The sequence below is a fragment of the Daucus carota genome, chromosome 3 (assembly GCF_001625215.2).
Source record: "Daucus carota subsp. sativus chromosome 3, DH1 v3.0, whole genome shotgun sequence".
Taxonomy (NCBI): Eukaryota; Viridiplantae; Streptophyta; class Magnoliopsida; order Apiales; family Apiaceae; genus Daucus; species Daucus carota.
In genome coordinates, this window is record NC_030383.2 from 61,082,846 (window position 1) to 61,105,021 (window position 22,176).

The window sequence follows — 22,176 nt, forward strand, 5'->3', positions numbered from 1 at the left end:
TATGACCTCACCTCGACTTGAAAATCGTTCGGCCCAAACTCCACTTCGACTTCTGATCCTTTTATTTCTGCAAGCAGGGAGGCGACGGCAAAGTCATCTCCTGCATTCACCCTCTCTCCATCAAATCACCTCTTTATCATCAATTCATACGCAGATCCATGCGATTCGACGACGATCAGGGAAAAGTCGGAGTTGATGGTGGAGCTCCGAGCGATTGAGGCCGATGCGACGTTGACGGAGAAGCAAAAGGCCGAGGAGACGAGCTTTTGAAAGGTTAAATCATTTTTAACTGTTTTTAATTGGTTGTTTTTAGTTCATTTCATGATTGATTTTTAATTGATTTGGATGTTACTTTTGTAATATTAGTATTGTCCCCGCATGGGGTATTCATTTTCACCATTTACAACTTATTATGCAAATAACTATAATTTTTAACAGTTTTTTTCAAAGTTACATATGTGGTTGTTAGTAGTTGCAGATATGGTTGCAAATGCAACCTCCGTATTTTTGCAAATATTTTTTGAGAGATAATATTTTTGCAATTTCTTTCAAAAACTGACAGTATTTTTGCAAAATTTCTTTTAGACTTGGGTATTTATGAAACAAGGCCCTAAATTTTTTTAAAATGATGATTATTTATTTGCAAATGTAATGAGTTGAAAATATAATCTATATATGAGTTCGAATCGAATATGAAACATGGATCATATCTGTGTATTCGGGTAGGATCATATTATGAAAAACAATGTGAGACATAATCTAAACGGATATATGAGTGCTCATATATGCTACCATATTTTATTCAGGTATATTTTTTCGCCAAATTTGGATCATTCCCATAATGGATATAAGACATTTATCATATTTTCGAGTTAGATATAAGCTGGGACAACAGATAGTCCGGATCTACCAGGATTATAAATTTGCGAGATTTTCATGATGCTGGTTAAGTGACAGAGATTTTTATGGTGATGTAATTACGGTCGAGTGCTCCATTAACTATTTTTGTTAGTTTCGAAATGTAAAGGATTGAATAGGACACTAAAAAAAGAAAGCGCAAAGAAATGGTTAGGATAAAGAAAGTATTTGAGTAAATTTAAAGGTCATGGTTTAAAATTTAAACTGTTATTTAATTTTGAATCAGAAAAATAATTGGCAGCAATTTTTAGATAATTTATTCTATTTAAATCTTTTTAAAATTTAGATATTTCTTTTTGTCAGCTAAAAAATATTAAAATTGAAACTTCTAAAAATAGAATAAGCCTTTATATTATATTATTATAATTAATATTAAATTAATAAATTATTTAAATTTATGCTTGTTAGACTAAATCACTTTTATTTATGAATTTATTTTAAACCCGTTTTGCTCTCACAATATACACAAAAAAATGACATCATATTTGTGGGCCTAGTCAGCACAAATGGGCCTCCACTAAAAAAAGTTCTCCTAAAAAATAATGCTGGTGGACCATACAACATGTAGCTTGCACGACACAACCCGCAACCCAAAACATCAAAATATTTATATTTATATTTTCCCTAAAAAGAACAAAACATTCAATTTAGCGCACACATTTTAATTATTAACCCACTCAAATTTGTTTCCTATTATTCAATTACTCCTTCCCCTCGTTTCCATGCCTTTTTAATAACTTAAAACTTATTTTAAGATTTTATACAATATAATTATATTATTTATGATAAAAAAATTTGGTTTTGAATAAGATCTAAAAATAAATTTATATTAAAATATTTATTATAATTTTATTTCATAAGAATTATAGAATTATAGAAATTCCCTCTAAAACAAAATCCCGCGCAAAAATTAAATTAAGTTTTCATTTCTCTCCGTTTTCCCATAAATAACAAGCCCAGTTTCCGAGATATATACACACAAGCCCTCTGTATGTATACACTGTAATCCCGCCTATACTTACAAGCTCCCTGTATCTATAATCTCAATTAGGGCATTTCAGAGCTGAATATGCCGAGAAAATCGTTGAAACGCACCAAAACAAATACGAATGTGAAGAAAGAGGCGAAGAAGACGAAATCAGGGGAGAATAAGGGCTCATTGGCGGCGCATTTGTCGATGCAATTGGGGCAGGTGTCGTTGATGGTGCGGAATCAGCAGTCGCCGGCGTTTGGTTTGGCGAATAGTTCGCGGTTTCAGGCGATGATTGATGAGGAGGCGGAGGGAGGGGAGAGGGGAGGGGTGGAGGTGGAGGCGATTGGGTTTGGGTTTGGGGTTGAGGGGAGGGATGAGAAGGAGTTTATACTGAGTCAGGATTTTTTCTGGTATGGTTTGGGTTAAAGTTTTGATTTTGTAATGTTTAGCTGGTTTAGTGAGAGAGAGAGAGAGAGAGAGAGAGATGGAGATACTTATAGTCTTGTTTTTGAAATGCTTTAGCTGAGAGAGAGAGAGAGAGAGGGAGGGAGGGAGAGACTTAAAATCTTGATTTTGAAATGCTTTAGCTGATTAGAGAGAGAGATGTGAGATGCTTAAAGTTTTGATTTTGAAAATTTTGAGCTGATTTGGCGAGTGTTTGTGTGTGTGTGTGAGAGATGATACTTACAGTTCTGATTTTGAATTGTTTTAGCTGATAGCTGACTGTGAATGCATGTGTGTAATTTAGTGATTGTATGAGATGGAGATGCTTGAAGTTTTAATGTTGTAATGTCTTAGCTGATTCAGTGAATCTGTGTTTTTTTGTGTTTTGATGATTGCTTTTGTTTTGTATTTGATGCAGTACGCCAGATTACATTACCCCGACTGAGGCGCATATTCCGATTAATTTGGATTGTAATAAGGTAAGACTTGACTGAGATGAGATTTATGTTTTTAATTCTGGAGGTGATATAAGCGTGTGTTGATTTTGCTTAATTTGTTTGCAGGAAAATGAATGTCCGAAATCACCAGAGAAAATAAAGACCGGTAAAGCTATGAAACAGAGACAGGGTAAGATTTGAATATAGGTTATCATGAGGTTTTGAAATTGTAACTCTATTTCCGGTATCATTGTTATGCTAAAGTTAATCTATCAAGCAATTTCACTAATTTAGGACTGAGGTTATTTTTGCTATGAAATCGCTCTTTAATATTTGGACATCACAATAAACCAATTATTGGGAAATGCTGTTCAAGCATATATATGTAAAATGGAGGTTATAATTTATTTTAAAGTGATTCTGTGAATTATCTGCTTAGAATTTGGTTAATGATCGAAACACAGCTGCACTGTAAGTCAATCACATATCCATGGCAAAATAAAGCCATTGATTGCTATTACTCTATTCTGCTGAGACTTTTGATTTTTGAATATACCTTTGGAATGTTTTATCATATAGGTTAAATAAATTACTGAATTTTCAGAGCAAAATTTTATACAGAAAAGCGAAGTAGCTTACATTGATAGACCTTATTAGCCCAATTCAAATTACCAATGACCGAATTGGTACCCCATCTCTATTTGTGGACCTTGAAAACCCTTGTGAATTTTTGAAGCATCCTTAAAGATTTAATAAACAAGTTGATGTTTCTGATAATTACACAAGCGAACCTACCCCATCATCCTTGTCTTGTCACTACTAGGCTCATTTTGATCGCCACTATCGTGTTTTCTTAAACCTTCTGATCTTCTTGCATATATATTATCATCACTTGTATTTTCATTATACTATTTCAGGCTTTTACATGCAATTATTACTACATATGCCTAATGGTGTCAAATTAAATTTGCAGATGGAACAAACATGATTGGATCTGGCTTTTCTTTTAATCAACCAGCATTGGAAGTTGCAGATGATTTACCTGTGGTTCATGATAGCAGAACAGTACAACCAATAAGTACTGATTCACAAAGGAACCACAGTTATGTGTCACAGTCTGCAGTGGCGTTACGTTGTCGAGTGATGCCTCCCCCTTGCATGAAGAATCCTTATCTTATGGATGATTCAGGTGTTGATATAGACCCATTCGGCAGTAGCAGATCTAAGTGTGAAGGTATACTAATTTTATCGTTTCTTTTACGGTTATTGTTATTGAAGGTGAAATTGGTATTATTATGAGATAATATAAGTTTTAATTCATTATTGAGGAAGGTAGAATCCGAAAGATGATACCAAGATGTATGTAAATCAATTATGTAGTCTCTACCCCTTAATTTTTGGTCAATTTTCTGATCATGTTATTTTATGCAAACATTCAGGTCTTTTTCCTTCATCCATCAGCGGTGATGGCCTTTCACGCTACCGCACAGATTTTCATGAGATAGAGGTGAATTTTTGTGTAATTTGTACATATTCAGGGATCTGTTGTTTAATGATGGTTTTGACGATTCCATTACACTTCAGCAAATTGGTAATGGAAACTTTAGTCGAGTATTCAAAGCTTTGAAGAGAATCGATGGTTGCATGTATGCAGTTAAACATAGCACGAGACAACTACATCTAGACATGGAAAGGTAACGCCACAAAGCTTGACAATTAAGGATTTATGGAAGTTATTTGTTTGCATTATGTAAGTAACTTGCTAATGGAATCATTGCAGGCGTAAAGCTTTGATGGAAGTTCAAGCCCTGGCTGCTTTAGGTTTGCATCTTACTCTACTTTGTCGTCCCATATCTCCTACTTATAGTCATCATATGGTACTATCCTAACCATTACTCTTTTGCAGGATCACATGAAAACATTGTTGGGTATTATACCTCATGGTTTGAGAATGAAAAGCTCTATATTCAGTTGGAACTTTGTGAGCGTAGCCTAGCTATCAATGGAAAATCTAAATTATACACGGAGGGAGAGGTCTTAGAAGCAATGCACCAGGTTAACCTTAATCCTGAAATTTAGATCGGAACTTTGGAAGTGAACAGTGACTCATGATTACATTAAAATTTGTAATTGTAATATGGCCACTATCTAGATAGTGATCCAATGTCATTTGCCTTTTGTTTATCGTAATAGCATTAGATTTTGACTGTCGTTCATATAGGGACACATGCAGTTCTAATATATGCAAGTAACATTTAGCACTTCAGAGATTCTTTTGCACTTAATGAAATAAATCAAATAATAATAATAATAATAATAATAATAATAATAATAATAATAAAAAATTGGGTGTCATCTTATTTGTTGGAAAAAATAATTTTGATTACCTCGACAAGTTTGTATAATACTAACCATCTGTGGTGGACTGGGGGAGAAAAAGCTGTCAGTTTATAGGATGAATATGCTCAAAGTGAAAGCATGACTCTTTTATTGAAAAGCATGCTAGCAGGCGATGCACATTTTGGACATCCCACCTTTCCTATGTTGTAGATTCTAGTTTTGCATGTGCTTAATTGCTTATGATTAATGTTGATTTTGTACAGATAGCCAAGGCATTGCGATATATACATGAGAGAGGGGTTGCCCACTTAGATGTGAAGCCCGAAAATATTTATGTCAAAAATGGCCTATATAAACTTGGTGATTTTGGATGTGCAACTCTTTTGGACGCGAGCCTGCCAATTGAAGAAGGGGATGCACGTTATATGCCCCAAGAAATTCTGAATGAGAATTATGATCACCTTGATAAGGTGGACATCTTTTCGCTAGGAGCTACTATATATGAGCTTGTTAAGGGGTCAACCTTGCCAGAGTCTGGTCCTCATTTTCTCCATCTAAGGGAAGGAAAACTGCCACTTCTTCCTGGCCATAGTGTACAATTTCAAAGTTTACTCAAGGTAAATCCAGTATTTCTTTTTTTACATTAACCAAGCCTGTTTGAACTTTCAATTATCTACACTGTTTATGTTCACTAACTGATATATTATGTAATGAACAAAACTTTGATATGCGGAAAATTAAATCAGCCCAAACACTTGGTTTAAAATGAGAAAAAAAATAATATAAGGTTCTTTTCCTGGAAAGAGGTAGTATTTAGTTAGACACCTATCTGGCGATTACGAACCCAATAAAAGTTTGGTGATACTTTTGACTATATTTCCATCTGTTTCATAGTGATAGTGGTGGGCACTGGGCAATGCAGTATATCTGCAGTTGTCTGTTACTGAAATTTTAGTACAAAAGTAATCCCATTGGCACTTGCAATCTTATTGTGCACTTTTTCCATTTTGTCAATAATTCAGGCTATGATGGACCCAGATCCAATGCGGCGACCTTCTGCTAAGGAAGTAGTGGAAAACCAACTTTTTGATCGAATCCTCAGAAATACAAAAACCAAGTAAGGCCATTTTCTTGATGAACATATTTTAGGACTAGGGAAATGGAGTTGAACGGCTATATATGCTCATTAGCCAAGTTTGATCCTTGATAGCAGCAAGAAGACAATGGCTTTGTAATGCTTTCTTGGTTAGTATAATGTAATTATTATCTTCAGAGTGTATTGCACCATAATTTTGCTCGAGTTACATGGTGCATATTTGTAAAAAGACAACCATCCTGGAGAACTGTTCAGTAATGTATTGTGCTGATAGCAGACTGCCAGTAAAATTAATGCAGAGCTAATGCACTTCCTCAAGTCTCTGATCTTATATGAATAGAGTACATCATATATTTTTCAAGTCTTACCAATTTATGTTAAAATACAAGTCTCTTGCCTAATACTATGGCACTATTTTATAATTTTCCTAGATCTGAATTTTAATATACTGACAGCATCATGTGCTTTCCTTTTAATTACTGGATTCATCTTAGTGTTTGATGGACTTTTGTCCTGATGCAATTGCTAGAGGAATGTCATTCCTAGTTGATACTCCCCTTTATATATGATATAGCGTAGAAAGTCGTTATCAGGAATGCTATATTGTTTACTGTCGAATGCAAAATAAATGAGTTCCAAAGGCTAGGGATTAGTTTAGTCTAATGAGTTTTGTTTTGATATTGACAGTTTGTTTTAACATATGTTCTGTCTTGCATCTGGTTATGTTCTTCATTAAAATATTTCATCAGTCTTCTTCCCCAGTGAAATACCAGTACAAGTTCTCTATGATTGGATCATTCTAAAGTTTATCATATATTTCTCAATTTCATCGAGTATCCTATTCGATTATGTATAGAAATGTTTCTTTCATTGTTCCGATCTTTTAGAAGTTCTCGCTGAGAAGAAACTGCCTCAAATGGCAGCTATATGGCTGAAGAAGCATTTTGCTTTGATTCTATAACGCTGAATTCATTAAAATACCAAAGCACTCAGATGTTTCTGTTCTTTTGCAATACATTTTTTAAGTAGTGGTCCTGAGAACAACATCAAGCCCCTACTAGAACTTCATAGATGAGATCAGATGCTTTAAAAAAGCATAGATATGTAGTATGTGTATGTACAGTTTATGCATTATAGGAGTTGGAGTTAGAATCTGAAAGAAAGCTGGGAAGACAGATATATAAATATTATTTCATATGCATTGAAACTCTAGAATAAGAAAGAATTCTCCAAAGTTGCTGAGTCTTTTTCATGAATAGAGTGTCTGAATCCACTATCAGGTGAAGTAAATTAGTTTAATACTACCCAGTTGTTAATGGGATCCTCAAGATTATCCATTCATTCTCTCTTCCTAATCTAACTAGGCTAGGTGATCTGGTCACAGCTTGCCATAAGTATTGTGAAGACTAGGGGTGAGCAAAAATTCTCCAGACCGACCGAAACCGGCCGATCCAATCCGTCCAAACCGAATTTAACGGTTTAATAACGGTTTGGTTTGGTTATGGTTTCAAATTTTAAAAACCGAATTATTTCGGATTGGTTTCGGTTTTTACCTCCAAACCGACCGATAAATCCGAACCGAACCGAATGTGTAGATTTAAACATTAATATACATGTACTAATAATGTATTACTAACAATAAAATTATAATCTACAAAAAAAAATGTAAAATCTTAAACATATAAAAGGTATCCTAGTAAAGATTTTCTTTAAAAATATTATTTATTCTATTTTATGATATTAATTTTGATGTATGTATTATGTTTCCATTCTTTTTATTTATATTTTTATAAAAGTATACGAATCACATTTTTTTTATTTTATTCCGTCTCTTTTATTTATAAATCTAATGTATTGTTGTATCCTCTTTAAATATGATTAAATAGAAAATATAAATTGAATTTTTCATTCCTTTTTTTCAAGTTAAAATTTAATTATGTTGCTAACTTTGTTTTAAATTTAAAAAACGGTTTAAACCGAAACCAAACCAAACCGAACCGTTTTAAACGGATTGGTTTGGTTTGGAATTTAAACATAATAGTTTGGTTTTGGATTAAGATTTTGAAAAACCGATTATTTCGGTTTGGTTTAGTTTAGACCCTCCAAACCGTCCAAACCGCCCGATGCTCACCCCTAGTGAAGACTATGAACCCGTTTGATTGAGTTTATAGTTGTGACTTATGAATTAAAGTGACTTAATTTGATAAGTTGAGATTTTAAAATGTTTGTTTGATTTATTAGTGACTTCAAGTCAGTTTCTGACTTATTACATAAATAATCACTTTTCAGCTAAAACTTGAAATATTATATCGTATGCGGAAGGATCATGATCCCTCGTCAATTAAATACTCACGCTCTCGTATCTCCACCGAGTTATGACTCTCTGCCCCTGATGATTGTAGGGCAGGGTAAGTGCTAAGAATGTCACCATCAGAAATGTCAAACATGTAAAAATATCTGTTCAGCAGCCACCATGGTCCCTATAGTTGGCAATAAATCACCATCGAAATATTTATATATTCGATGTTACTGGTTAGATTTAAGACATGAACCATTACGGCTTATCCTGTTATTCATGATGTTCTTTCATCAGAGTTTAAACTTCAGTTTCAATACATTATAAGAACAAAGAGCTCAAAGACCAACTTAATATATGACCTTAGAGGGTTGGTCGGTTCTGATCTTCATTACTAATCTGGAATCAACTGCGGGTTAAAATTTGTATTGACATACAAATTAATGAAACCAACATATAGGTTGATCGGGTTAATATTTGCATTATACACGAAATAATGAAACCAATCATTATGTTGGCCGGATTAAAATTTGCATTATGATACGAATTAATGAAACCAACCAATAGGAGGATAGAATCAAAATCGATTAACTATAACAGTATATTTTAGGTTAGTTATAATGATCATAGTATTTCCGATCTCTCTGTCCATCAACGCCATTATAAAAATCGAATACTTTTTTATTCACGTGATCACCTCACCTAGTGTCATATTCACAATAAACGGCATAAACCAACAATTATTTTGTGATCGACTATTTACGACCTGAAATCGGTTAGATATGTTTGACGACCGTTGTGATTAAGGAACTCAAATCACGTAATTGGCTCACAATGATATAACCATTGCATCAAAAGCGACCATATTCGTAATGACTATTGCGGATCATCACATGTCATTCACAATCATTTTTGGTCGTTTATGAACTGTTTTTCTTGTAGTTCTATTTTGACAGCTGCCTTCATATTTGTTGTGGCACTAATTGCTTCCTCTGCCATGATCAATATTAGAGGGATTTACATATGGGAAATATGGCCATGTTAGGGAATTAGCAGTTAGTTGTTCGCGGATTAAATTAGATGTTTTGAATAGCGGATTAAAATAAATTTTTTGACTAGCGGATTGAATTGACGGTTTCTTATAAAATTGTCTGGTAAAATAACTGTTTGATGAGCTTTTTGTAACACATACCCAAACCGCTAACCAAATTGAAATGGTCAAACTTTAAAACACCCTAAATCTCTAAATTTATCCCAAACCTCTAACTTTAAACAGGGCCATGGTATCCAGAGCAATCTACTTTCCAATTCTATACTACAATGCTGGTTAGAGGAGAAAAGCATAGCTGCTTACCAGGATCATTATTCTAACATTTCCCGAGCCTGAGTTTTGATACCATATTAAGTGACCAATTCACCCACAACCTCAAGATGTTAGGACTTATCAGGATCATATATTATTCTAACAGTTTACTATATATTTTGTCTTCCACTTTCTTCTTTTGCTAACTTCATTCATATTTAGTTGAGTAATCCCGACCTTCAATTTGTTCTGCAGTTATTATCAGTAATGTAATAGTACTCTAGATCTTGCATCAAAAAGAGTAGCATTAAGACAACAATTAGTACTATGAAGTTGCTGCAGGTGATATGAGTTGACATGCAAATTATGACATGGTCATGCATATTATATACACAGTTGAAAGGATGCTTCCCCATTTCTAATTCCTCCTGCACACACACACACACATGTGTGTGTGTGTGAGCGCGCGCGCACATGTGTCGGCAAGCTCTCACAAGCAGGCAGGTGTAGGCCACAGCTTAACTCAGGTTAATTAACTTTCAAAACTGCTTAAACTAAATTATTAACACTAACTATGACCAACTTGGATGGGGGACCATTTGATAAACATTGTTAAGTCTTTTGTTTTTATTTTATTAGGGTTTTGGCATCCTTGATTACATAAGTAAAGTAACCTAACTTGTACTATTAAGCTAAATTGCCTGCCACTGTCTCCTATTGAGGATGCTCATGGCCTCATGGTGCATATGTAAATAACATACACATGATCTCTGTTTTTATGAATATAATTGCCTAATTTTTGGTTTAGGAGGGTGATTAATCGATACAACGTGTCTGTGTTTAAGAGGGTAAACATCTTTTTTCTATAAATAAATGGAGAATAATAGAGTGGTTAAGTACAATTTTGCTGCAGCAGGTGCTAGTACTACTGACGCGTCAGGAGATCATCAAGACGATACAAAGGAGCAAGATCGGTTGCTGCCAATAGCTAATGTGGGCCGCATCATGAAGCAGATCCTACCAAGTAACGCGAAAATATCAAAAGAAGGGAAAGAGACTATGCAAGAATGTGTATCTGAGTTTATTAGCTTTGTGACTAGTGAAGCATCTGACAAGTGTCACAAGGAGAAGAGGAAGACGGTTAATGGCGACGATATCTGCTGGGCTCTTGGGAGTCTAGGGTTTGATGATTATGCCGAGCCACTAAAGAGGTATTTGTGTAGATTTAGGGAATTTGAAGTAGAGAAAGCAAATCACCATAAGGCCAGCAATAGAAATGAAGAAACTGAAGAATTAAGGTTTAATTGAAGACTGATTGAAGAATATTTTTCCTAATTAAGCTATGTATGTTTAAAGGGCTGTTGAGATCTCTGAAGGTTCATTAATCAAATTTATGGACAAGATCGAGTAGAAGCTCCGTTTATCAGGTACTGTTATAATGATTTGCTACGATGCCATGAGAGAATAAAAAATGATCTGTATAGCTAGTTAGCTAGGTCTCTTGGATTTGGCTTTGGGCCGGTATCTTTGAGTGCAGGCTTAAGAACAAAACCGTTCTTAATTCCTAACTGAATTAGTCTTTGATCTTCAATTCACTACCCTTGGAAGGGTGCAGGCGATGTTAAATCTGTCTAATTTGCTTATTGACTTGGTTTTGGGCAAAAAATAAGAAGCTTTAGTTTTCTGTGAGTACCAGGCAGCCTTTGTTATTGCCCTAATTTGCTTGCCTTCTCCTATATTGTTTTTGTGATGGTTAATTCAAGCTTATATATAGACTTCGTAATTGTCTTTAAGAACTATCAGACAGCTGAATTGTTTTAGATGCTCGGAGGGTCAATGTGCCTCTTCCTGGTTCAATGTGATAATATATAAACTCCACACACTGGCTATTCTACATTATTCTGCAGTTGCCTTGTTATATCCGAACTCATGTTGCTCGTTATTAGCTAGATAAAACTCGAATGATGCAAAATTCTAGCTTATAATTATAAGCTAAAACTGAAGACATCACCTTCAGTACTGAGTACCCTTTGGTATACACAATAACATATGCTTTACTATCAATTTCTTAAGTTATATATACTCATATACACCCACACGCGTGTCGATGTTACTGTTTAATATCAATTTCATCAATCTTCCTTGATGTAACAGTACATGCATCATGCATGCATTCAGCACAGTATCTGCAGAAACCATCCGGTTCAGTTTCACTTCTTGTTGTCTAATCATAAACGTCGAACAATTAAGTATTTAATTATAATCCCTAGCTACTAGTTTGCCTAATGTCCCTAATTAATTATATGTGATATGCCACATCTTGGAGACATCAATCTGCAGAAAAAGCAGCAAGGATATTGATTCGAAATGTGTAGAAGAGTCAACATTATGCTTGCAAAGTTGCGAAACGTACAATGTAAATGCTTATAAAATGGATGTTTGTAAGGTTGTCTTTAATTTAAACCCATGGAGTAGAGACAGGACCACAAGATGAATATTAGTAGCTAGGCTCCCAGAAATGCTTGGTTTATTGTGATCTAAACTCTCCTTAAGCTTTCTGTATCATGCTAGCTAGATAACTACTTTATATAATCAATTCATAAGATTGATAAATGGGAGCATCTTCCAACTACTGAGGAGGAGGAGGATCACATGCATGGAGTCTAGGTCACTGCACTGTTTTATCAGTATACATTAAAATGAAAGGTTTTTTTTTTTTTTTTTTAATGTGATAGAGTAATTCTAATCTTGCTACATGAGCTTAATTAAAGAAAATAAGGGTTAAGGAGCAAATTATAACACTTGCATCATTGCATGTGTTTGGATTGAGAGCATATACCCTCTCATGTTTATAAATGGACTAATAAGTCCACAAAGATTTCAATAACGGTGAAAAACCCTCCTTTCATGAAACTCACAATGCAGATATTTTTCCGATTAAAAAATTCTCGAGCCGGATTGATTCATTGTTAATCCAAAATTAACCTAAAAAACATGGGTCAGCTTCGGTAAAAATTCGGGTTACTAGAAACAGATTCAAGTTACTCGAAATTCGGATTATATGGACCAAGATTGTATTGAATATTTTGATTTATTAAATTTTTGGACCTGATTTGAGTTTTTTAAAATTGATAATATCTGCAAATTTCCCGATAAGTATAAAAAATGGCTTTGTAATGTAGATTATATTTACAAACCGACTCTGGTACAATTTAGCTTTTTGTAACCATGATTAATGCTATTTTGTCTTCCTTAAAAAATAAAATTCAATTAAAATCATTAACAACCCATGATTTTGTTGCATCTCTAGGATACAATATATTTCATTTTTCAGCAAAAGACAATCATAGATATCATAGATATATATAAAAATGGAGTCACCGATATCTCAAGAAATAAAAGATGAATATTATAGAGTTCAATATTTTTTATAAAACAAGAGGAGGAATATCAAAATGTGAAAAGTACATATAAAAAGAAATACCAGGAGAACAACTAAAAGTGATAAAATATAAACAAAATTTTATGTATTCGTGGACCATGGTCATGGAAGCCTAGTGATGGTTTTATTTTTTGGGAGCCGTCTTATACTTTTAATTTATCCATGCGGTGAAATATGATATCCAACTATCCTTACAGCGAGACATATATACATATTTATAATTTTAAATAAGAATGCACAAACATACATTATTTTTTATATGATATGATTGTATATTAGTTGATACTCACCTATTATATTACTTAGAATTAGTATTGTTTTGGAAAACCTCAATCTCTTTCAAAGCTCACAAAAGAAAACATTCAAGTCTTCGTAAAAAAAAAGAAAGAAAACATTAGTCGTACAAATTCTACCCCCTTCTTATATTGGGCTTAGTTTCTTTTTCTTTCTTTTTTGTAGTTTAAACTTGAGGCCCAACCCATTATCTAAAAGAAGATGGTGAGTGGTGACACATAAAACAAGAATAGGCTAAAACAATTTGAATCTCTATCTTGCGTCATGCGGCCCATTTAGGATCTCTGTACTTACTATTGTATTATGAATGGTAAATTAGAAATGAGTTTGCCACATTAATTCATCACTTATTCACTTCAATATATCTCATATCTGCCAACTTTTATCCATATGAGATGTTGAAATCCTACGGATCAACCCACATTTAATTCTAATATAAATTAGCTATAATATATATAATATACAATATTGAGACACTAATCAAAATTATAATCTCAATAAGACATCTTTACAACTATATTCATTAATTCAAGAAAACTTAATTAATTATTATACAATAAGGATTTAATCAATTTGACATCTATATTTTCCACACCAATATCTAGTCATGGTTCATTAAGGAGGTCGGTACATATATTATTTCAAAACAAATTCTCTCACATACATCTTTTTAATATTAAAAACAATTTATGAATATAAATATTTTTCGAAAACTTCTGATCAATTCTCGATTCTCGCTCACTCGAGATTAACTAAAATTAATCAAAATTTTAAACTCATATTCTAATACATAGCAACATATCATAATCAACTTAATCTAATCTCACTAAATTCAATAAAAAATCTATTTTTTCTTAAAAAAAAATAAGAAAATGCGAAGAATGTAGCAAGAATGATTTGTAAGCAAACATAAAAATTAAAAATTTTTGTAAGTAGTATAAATCTAAGTAAACCCAACCAAAGCACTAATCTTTTGTTGTTTGTTCTTCTCTTCCTATGTACTGCGACACAACTTCTTTACTTATTGTCTCCCCGTCTCTCTCTCAAGTCCTCAACTTTGAAGGTACACACACATAAACACACACACGCACTCTTCTACCTGCACACATCTATGTTGTCTTTGTTTAACATGTGTGTTTTTGTTGGTACCCTTTAATTTGTTTGCTTTAAATGTCTTGTTTTCGGGTTCATAATCTTTGAGTTGACAGTGTGTGAATTGATATAATCTGTCTGTGTAGACCCTTTGATTCTTGAACATGGGTGTCGAATGTTGATGTAGATTGCTTGTGTGTAATCCGTGTTTGTGCTTGTGGAGGTTTGTGTACGTTGTGTTTGTGTAATGTTAGGACATGTGACTTGGTTGTAATGATTTAGTACATGGGGGTGAATTAGGGAGTGAGGGTTGTGTGAGTGGATTGTGTTGGAGGTTTTTGTTTGGTTTGTTGGGGGTATTAGGTGGCGGTGTGGTGTTTCGAGTGTTAGTGAAGTTGATTTGCCTTTTGTTCGGTTTGATTGTTGGTTGGAATTTGGAATGTGGGTTGGTTTTGGATGTGTGGTTTTAGGTTTAAATTTTGGATCTTGATGATGGAGTCGAGAAGTTTGGTTTTTTATGTTTCCGATGTTGTGCAAGCAAGTTACATGATTGTTTTGTTGTCATTGTAATTCCTTATATTCTTTTGGTAATCATTATATATGAAATGGTGGAATATGTTGGAAATGATGTTCATTGTTTTACAGTATGTTGCTAAGATATATGAATGTGGCTACTAGGTGCGCCAATACTTCAAGTACTAATAATACTACACCAACTAGACAAAGAAAAGAAACCGAGTAATGAAGACTCTTGCTGTTAAGAACTTCCTGAGAATTTGAGTCGAGGAACCCATAATATTGTAAGGCTAAGCAAACTACAAAGATCAGAATTTGCGTACTACTTTTTGTTAATGATGGACGAGATTATCTGAAGGGATGGAGTTAGGTTCGACAATTCCTGGAGAATTAGACTGATCTGGTTGTGTTTCTGAGTCTCTGACAGTACACAACACAATATCATATAAGGTCCAATTGTTACTGTTTGGCCTCAACATATTCTTTCAGTCAGATATGTGTATATGAAAGTAAGTGGTGAACATTTTAACATAGCAAGTGCTTTAGAAACTTAAGCTTGCACTTGGATCAACAAATCCTGGTACGATATAAAGTTCATGTCACTTGCACTGGTAACATTAAAGGAGAACAGAGAACAACAACCCAAAACCTTGTAGTACCGGACTGATTCAATATAAATTTCGCAGTTGCTTTACATATATTATTTCATGAATATTTAAATTGGTTTGAATTGATAATCAACATATTCTCATGTTTGGCAGGTGGAATTAACTAGATGGAGGATAACATGGAAGACATTGTGGAAAATTCTCTTGAGTCGCTTAGTTCTGGATATTCTTCTGATAATAATGAAAACTCCAGGGATCCAGAAACTCATCCCCGAGTTGGAGATGAATACCAGGCAGAAATTCCAGAACTGATGATGGAAGATGGCTTGCAAGATTTGGGGAGACAAACTGATTCTTTAAATTGTTGGTCTGTGGGATTACCTGTATCAATAATGTGGGTATATGATGATGGCGAAAGTACTGAATCTGAAGCCATGACGTCTCGTCGTAATCGTGAATGTTTAACCGATATATATGGGTTAACAGCAATAGAAAGAAGTCACGAGAATGAAATCTCTTCATATGATGAAGACGCAAAACCAAAAGTTGACCCTCACGGAGGTATTGTTCCCAGCTATCTGAAAGAAACAAGGCAAATAATGCCTCAAATTCAACCTGAAGTTGGTGCTAGTAGAACAGATGTAAACTCGTGTTTACCACTAAAAAAGGAAACTGACTTGGATTATGGGAAAAAGGGTGGTCGCTTTCTTCCTGGTTTGGCATCTAATGCTTTGCAGGGCATTGAATATGATAGTTTTCTTCTTGGTCTTTATATATTTGGCAAGAATCTTCGTCTTGTCAAACAATTTGTTGGGAGTAGAAAGATGGGAGATATACTCTCAAACTACTATGGAAAATTTTACCGGACAGCTGAATACCTTAGATGGCAACAATCTCGGAAGATGAAAACCAGACGATGTGTTCAAGGTGAAAAGATTTTTACAGGATGGAGGCTGCATGAACTGCTATCACGGATGTTTTCTCATGTGTCCGAAGAAAGCAAAAGGTCATTAATTGAGGTACTTGTGCATAAAGTTCTCTACTATTCAGAGTTTTGATCTATTATTTTGTAGATGTGCTCGTGTCTTCATAGTTTTGTCCCGTATCATTTGAATTTACTGAGTGCAGTATCTTTTTGCATTGTAGTCTTGTTAACTAGTCCATGCATAACCATATGATTTTCAGTACTAAAGGCATGCCAATTACTTGGCAGGAACTCATTTTGATTGTATAACTTGACTATCAAAACACATGTTTATCTTTATACAGGCTTTTGTTTTTTTGAAGTATTCTATTCTTGCAGGTGTTTTCACTGTGCATTTGTACTTCAGAATTATACATAATTGACTCCCATGTATAATCTTTGACCGTAACACCCGCCAGCAGCTAGTTTTACATCACAAATGTAAAATTTTACTTTATATTTTAACAACTTCCTTCCAAGATTTGATGCGGATAGCATCTGCTTTTCCGTGGGTTGCCCTTTAGTTGAGTTTGGGTTTTTCATTCTTCATCAAGTATATAAGATTTTGGACTTAAAAGACTTTTTATACAATTTAAAAATGTGTCAGATGGCAGGGGTGGGGATTCATTGGCACAAAAAGAGTGCATTGCTCTCTTTTTTTGAACTCTTGAGGGATCTGTAGAGGTGGGTGGACTGATATGCATCATAGTCACTCTTGACTACTTGAGCATTGTACAGAGCCTGTACCTACTCCCTGATACATTATTTGTTTTGGCACTTATCTTCGAAGATAAAGAATAGGTTTTAGGAGTATTTGTGGGCTGTTTCTTCTTGCTTATGATTTTTCCTTTTAACTTGGTTGTAAAGAGTACACCTTTTAGCTATATCTGTAATGTGCAAAATGTCTCCTCTGTTGCCCACATTCTGAATTTAAATGCTGTTAATAAGTTTTAAATTTATTAGGCTGCATTTTTCATCTGATTATGCTTCAGAAGTTTTAATCATGATAAAATGGCATACTTCTCTTGCACCTCCACTTGCCTTCACATTTTTCATTCTATTCTCTTTTTCTATCCATTCCAACTAAAAAGGTATAACCATTAGTTTCTGAATCTTACAGAATGAGACTAAATATAAAGTTGTAAATTGAAATGGAGAAAGAATGAGTATCCGTGCATATATGATGAAGAATAGTTTAAATTTTATTTGATCCCTTCCTCACCCCGTTCCTGCCAATAAAAAACAACCTTAATGAATGGTGGCAGCTGCAGTGAAATTGAAAGTATGAAGGCAGTGCAGTTGGCATCTAGGTGTTGCTTGATGAGCACTTGATTTTGACTGCAAGTTATTTGGTCTACCTAGATATTAGTACAAAGTGATGCATAATAATATTTGGTAGTACTGAAACTTGAGAGTTCTTTACTTCTTCATTTTTTCCTTTTCTCCTCTATTTACTATTAATTAAAGTCATTTCATGTAGTTTCTGCACTTTAAGTAGTTGACAAGTACAAGTAGATAGTTGGTACGAGGTTGTGCGGCAACATCTGCACTCTGCCCACAAACACCTCCCAGCTCCATGCTGACGAGTCAGCCTTGCATCGTGGGACAACATTGACTGGTCCGCCCTGCCTTGGGCTCGTCGGGGAAGTGGTTCCAGCTCCCAACCAGCCCTGCGCAATGCCTCACAGGTGTGGCAGCCCTCGCAGGCACTTCCTTTAAACTAGAACCGAACCCCATATCAAACATTTAAGCCCACAACCAGCAAACGTCCCCTAAATATTTATCCTGTTAAATAGTTCCCGAAAGATCATTTTAATCCTTCTGTGTTCATTATACATAATACTTGGATGTAATTTCTTATGAACAGTCCTTGATGTGATTTTATCATTTTAAAGAGCAAGTGTAAGGCAGTTAACTACACACTTTAGAAGCAATACTTATCAGATTTATTTAGGATATTTTTAGCATTTTGTCGAAAGATGGATGTGAAGAAAAGAGCAGAAAAGCTGATGTACATGCGTGGGTTAGTTTATATACAGGTCTCCTTTTTCACCAAATATTTTTAGGTTTTATTATTGACTCAGAACTTCGAACAAAGTTTTTGGGAAGGCTTATCTCATCTTTATAGTATGTCTTATTGTGGTAAACTTCAATATGTCTTCTTTCGTTATATCTTGCAGGTCTCAAATAGATTCAGAGAGGAAAAGATTTCATTGGAGGATTATGTGTTCGCAATCAAGGATTTGGTTGGTGTGGCTGTGCTTGTAGAAGCAGTATCTATTGGCAAAGGGAAGCAAGATCTAACTGGAACAGCCACCGATCCTTCAAGATCCTCTCAAGTATCACACCCTCGACCTGAAGTACCTAGTGGACAAGCATGCTCTTCCCTTACAAAAGGTGAAATCATTAAGTTTCTAACTGGGGTTCGACTGAGCAAAGCTAAAGCTGGTGATCTGTTCTGGGAAGCAGTTTGGCCACGCCTGTTAGCAAGAGGTTGGCACTCTGAACAGCCTGAGGATCAGGTCTATACAGGTTCAAATAATTCTTTGGTTTTTCTTGTACCCGGTGTCAAGAAATTTTCAAGAAGAAAACTCTTAAGAGGGAGTCACTATTTTGACTCTGTTACTGATGTCTTGAACAAAGTCGCAGCAGAACCTGTGCATCTTGAACTTGAATCTGAAACAGAGAATATGATTCAAGTCAAGGAAGAAGACAAGGAGGATTTCGGGTCAGAGCCTGACGTGGCACCAACCAAGCGACGTCGTTGTTATCTCCAACCAGTTAAATCAAAAAGTAACCAGGAACGAATGAAGTTTACCATTGTCGATACCAGTTTGCTTTCTGCCGGAAAACAAGGTAAAGTAACAGAACTGAGAGATTTACCTGCTGACGCAATGAATTTGTTGACTCAAGCTTCTGTTTCACGTGATACTGAACGAGATAATCCAGTAGAGTACCAGAATGATACAGAAGCGAATTGTACTCGAAAGCATATGGACAATGTAGTTGAAATTGGGGCATTAAGTGACTCAAAGGAACATGTAATCAGCAATGCAACTAATCATATGCCAGGAAGTCCAGATGCCAGTAATGCATCTCTGAAAAATCACGACAAGATGATGAAGTTTCACTTCAGTCGGAAGAGAAAATCTGAAAAATCAAGTAACAGCGAGTCTGACAAAGACCTAACTGCATGTAAGCAGGATGTGTCAATAAATGGTGCTAACACAATAGAGGAAAACACCAAGCTAGATGGAGCTAACTCACGTTCTGTGTCAAAGTCATCAAGTAGATGTGTTGTCAAGAAATTCCGGTCCAGCTCACCTCGAAATGTACCTGTCAGTTCAAACCCAGTGGAAAATGGTGAAGAGATGGTTTCGGATATATGTATGGATAAAGAACCGTCGTTGGAAAATCAGTCCCAGATGTTGATAGACCTGAACCTCCCTCATATACCTCGAGCTTCTGGTGCTGATGACCCTGTGCATATAAATAACAATTCGTCGACCATTAGACCCTCACTTTTGTCTGAAACAAGTAATAAAGCTGAGTTGAATCCCTTTGCAAAGGAGATTGGAACTGAGGAACAGCCTGGAATAACTAGTCGAAGACAGAGTACAAGAAACCGGCCATTGACCACAAAAGCACTGGAAGCTTTTGCTTTTGAGTTTAGCATTCCAAAGAAGAAGAGAAGGGGTGAGGATACAGTGCCTAAAAGACGATCCTAGGTCCACTTACCTAGGAAAAAATCGCTGTTAATCACAACCTGATGAAAGAGCTGAAGACTTACTAATCACTCGTGGAAAAGCTGTTGGGGAGATCAATTTGGTGAATCGGTTTCCATAATAAGCTGAGAGAAATATCAAGCAGGTAGTCTGTTAAATGCGAATTTTTGAACTTGTTTTTTATAGCCTTTGTAACATTAATATTATAAAGATATTTGTTTTTGTGTGCGCGCGCAAATATGCGCGAAACTGTTGTAGGAAAATCATAAGAGATTAAACATGTAATACTTAAATTAGTTGTTACTTGGTGTCTTGATGCTCAGAGATCAATGTTTTGTAAGATTTATTCTTGCAATAAAATTTGACATGTTTTAAAAAGCTTTTGAAAAGCCCCTCCAGAGGATTGTGCTTAGTTAGTCCTTGTGGTTTTGGGTATTGGTAAGTATAGATTGGGAAAAAGCCCATAGTATTTTGCTTAACTTTTGCCTTTCTAATTTAGGACCATAGGTCTAAATGGGCTGTTAATTGTTCCTAAAGGGCATGTCAAGAATATGATTATGATCAGACCATATCTTAGTTTGATATTTTGATTTTGTTTATGGTTCGAAAATTTGGAATTTATTAGTTAGTTTGAATAACATACAATAAACAGGTGAGATTTTCTTAAGATTGCTTCCGCTCATTTTATTTAAGACACCAGAAGTCAAGTTTCATTCAGATTAATCGATCATTATTAAACTGACTATAATTTCTTCTTATCCACGAGGATCTCACTAGAGCGCCTTTTACTTGTAATAGATCAGAATTATTCTCAATGAGTTCATAAGAAATGTTTTAAATCAAAATTTAAGACATGATGAAAATATTATTAACACCATCGACCAGAGGCTATGCGAGAGAGAGTAAAGGGAGAGATCAGTAACAGATGGATAATTTAGATGTGTTACTTCTTCAGTTCTTCTAGTCTCTGTTTACTTTCATTTTCTTTAAAAAGGAAATATTAGAGAATCTCACTTTGGTTGGAAATAATTTCATATATTATGATTTAGATTTTATTATAGTTAAAAAAATATATTTAGAAATATATAATATTTTTTTTGAGAAAAGGAAGATTTTAACTGAATCCTTTTTATGATGGAACAAGAAAATAAATAAATTTTCATTTTGTTCACAAATTAATTTTAAGTGCGAGATCATGAGATTTAGAAAAAGAAGATTTTAACTGAATTCTTTTTATAACGGAACAAGAAAATAAATAAAATTTTACTTTGTTCACCAATTAATTTTATCTGCGAGATCATGAGATATCTCCGGTCTTCTTCTACACTGAGGATCAAATCTAATCACAAGTAATGACCCACTTAAGAAAAAATCAAAAGTGATTAAGCTCACGAGAATATGGGGCCGTTTGGGTGAGCTTAAAATAAGTGCTTATTGCTTAAAATAAATAAGTGGAGTAGAAGTTAAAAGCAAGATAAGACTTATAAGTGATTAAAGTGTTTGGGAAATAAGTAGAAGTCCTGAAACAAAAGCTAGCATTCCTAGCTTTTTATAAGTGCTTCTTGACTTTTTACACAAACGGTACGAATAAGTGCTTCTAACTTATAAGCCGAGAAGTCCGGCTTAAAATGGGTTGCCAAACACCCACTATATTTGCTCTTCCTAATTACACTATTCATAGCAAACATGACAACTATATATAGGAAACGAGAGAGATTTCAAACCATA

The 22,176-nt window shown here is 34.6% G+C and overlaps 2 protein-coding genes across 4 annotated transcripts; both read left to right on the top strand.

The window, feature by feature from the left end:
- Nucleotides 1-1,878: 1,878 nt before the first annotated feature.
- LOC108210792 (wee1-like protein kinase) lies at nucleotides 1,879-6,382 on the top strand. The gene is made up of 10 exons (XM_017382206.2): nucleotides 1,879-2,301; nucleotides 2,754-2,814; nucleotides 2,899-2,962; nucleotides 3,746-4,006; nucleotides 4,212-4,279; nucleotides 4,357-4,466; nucleotides 4,553-4,593; nucleotides 4,679-4,827; nucleotides 5,376-5,729; nucleotides 6,135-6,382. Exons 1-10 carry the CDS (start codon nucleotides 1,988-1,990, stop codon nucleotides 6,231-6,233), a joined length of 1,521 nt encoding a protein of 506 aa, XP_017237695.1. The 5' UTR covers nucleotides 1,879-1,987; the 3' UTR covers nucleotides 6,234-6,382.
- An 8,120-nt stretch (nucleotides 6,383-14,502) lies between these two features.
- Nucleotides 14,503-20,751, top strand: LOC108210763 (uncharacterized). Of its 3 annotated transcripts, none has more exons than XM_017382168.2 (4): nucleotides 14,524-14,606; nucleotides 15,314-15,660; nucleotides 15,913-16,778; nucleotides 18,904-20,751. In XM_017382168.2, the coding sequence occupies exons 3-4, from the start codon at nucleotides 15,927-15,929 to the stop codon at nucleotides 20,449-20,451; spliced, it is 2,400 nt and encodes a 799-aa protein (XP_017237657.1). In that variant the 5' UTR covers nucleotides 14,524-14,606; nucleotides 15,314-15,660; nucleotides 15,913-15,926; the 3' UTR covers nucleotides 20,452-20,751. The 3 variants fall into 3 exon arrangements, with proteins under 3 accessions (XP_017237655.1, XP_017237657.1, XP_017237656.1); XM_017382167.2 differs by having other exon boundaries at nucleotides 14,539-14,606; nucleotides 15,281-15,660; XM_017382166.2 differs by lacking the exon at nucleotides 15,314-15,660 and having other exon boundaries at nucleotides 14,503-14,606.
- Nucleotides 20,752-22,176: the final 1,425 nt, after the last annotated feature.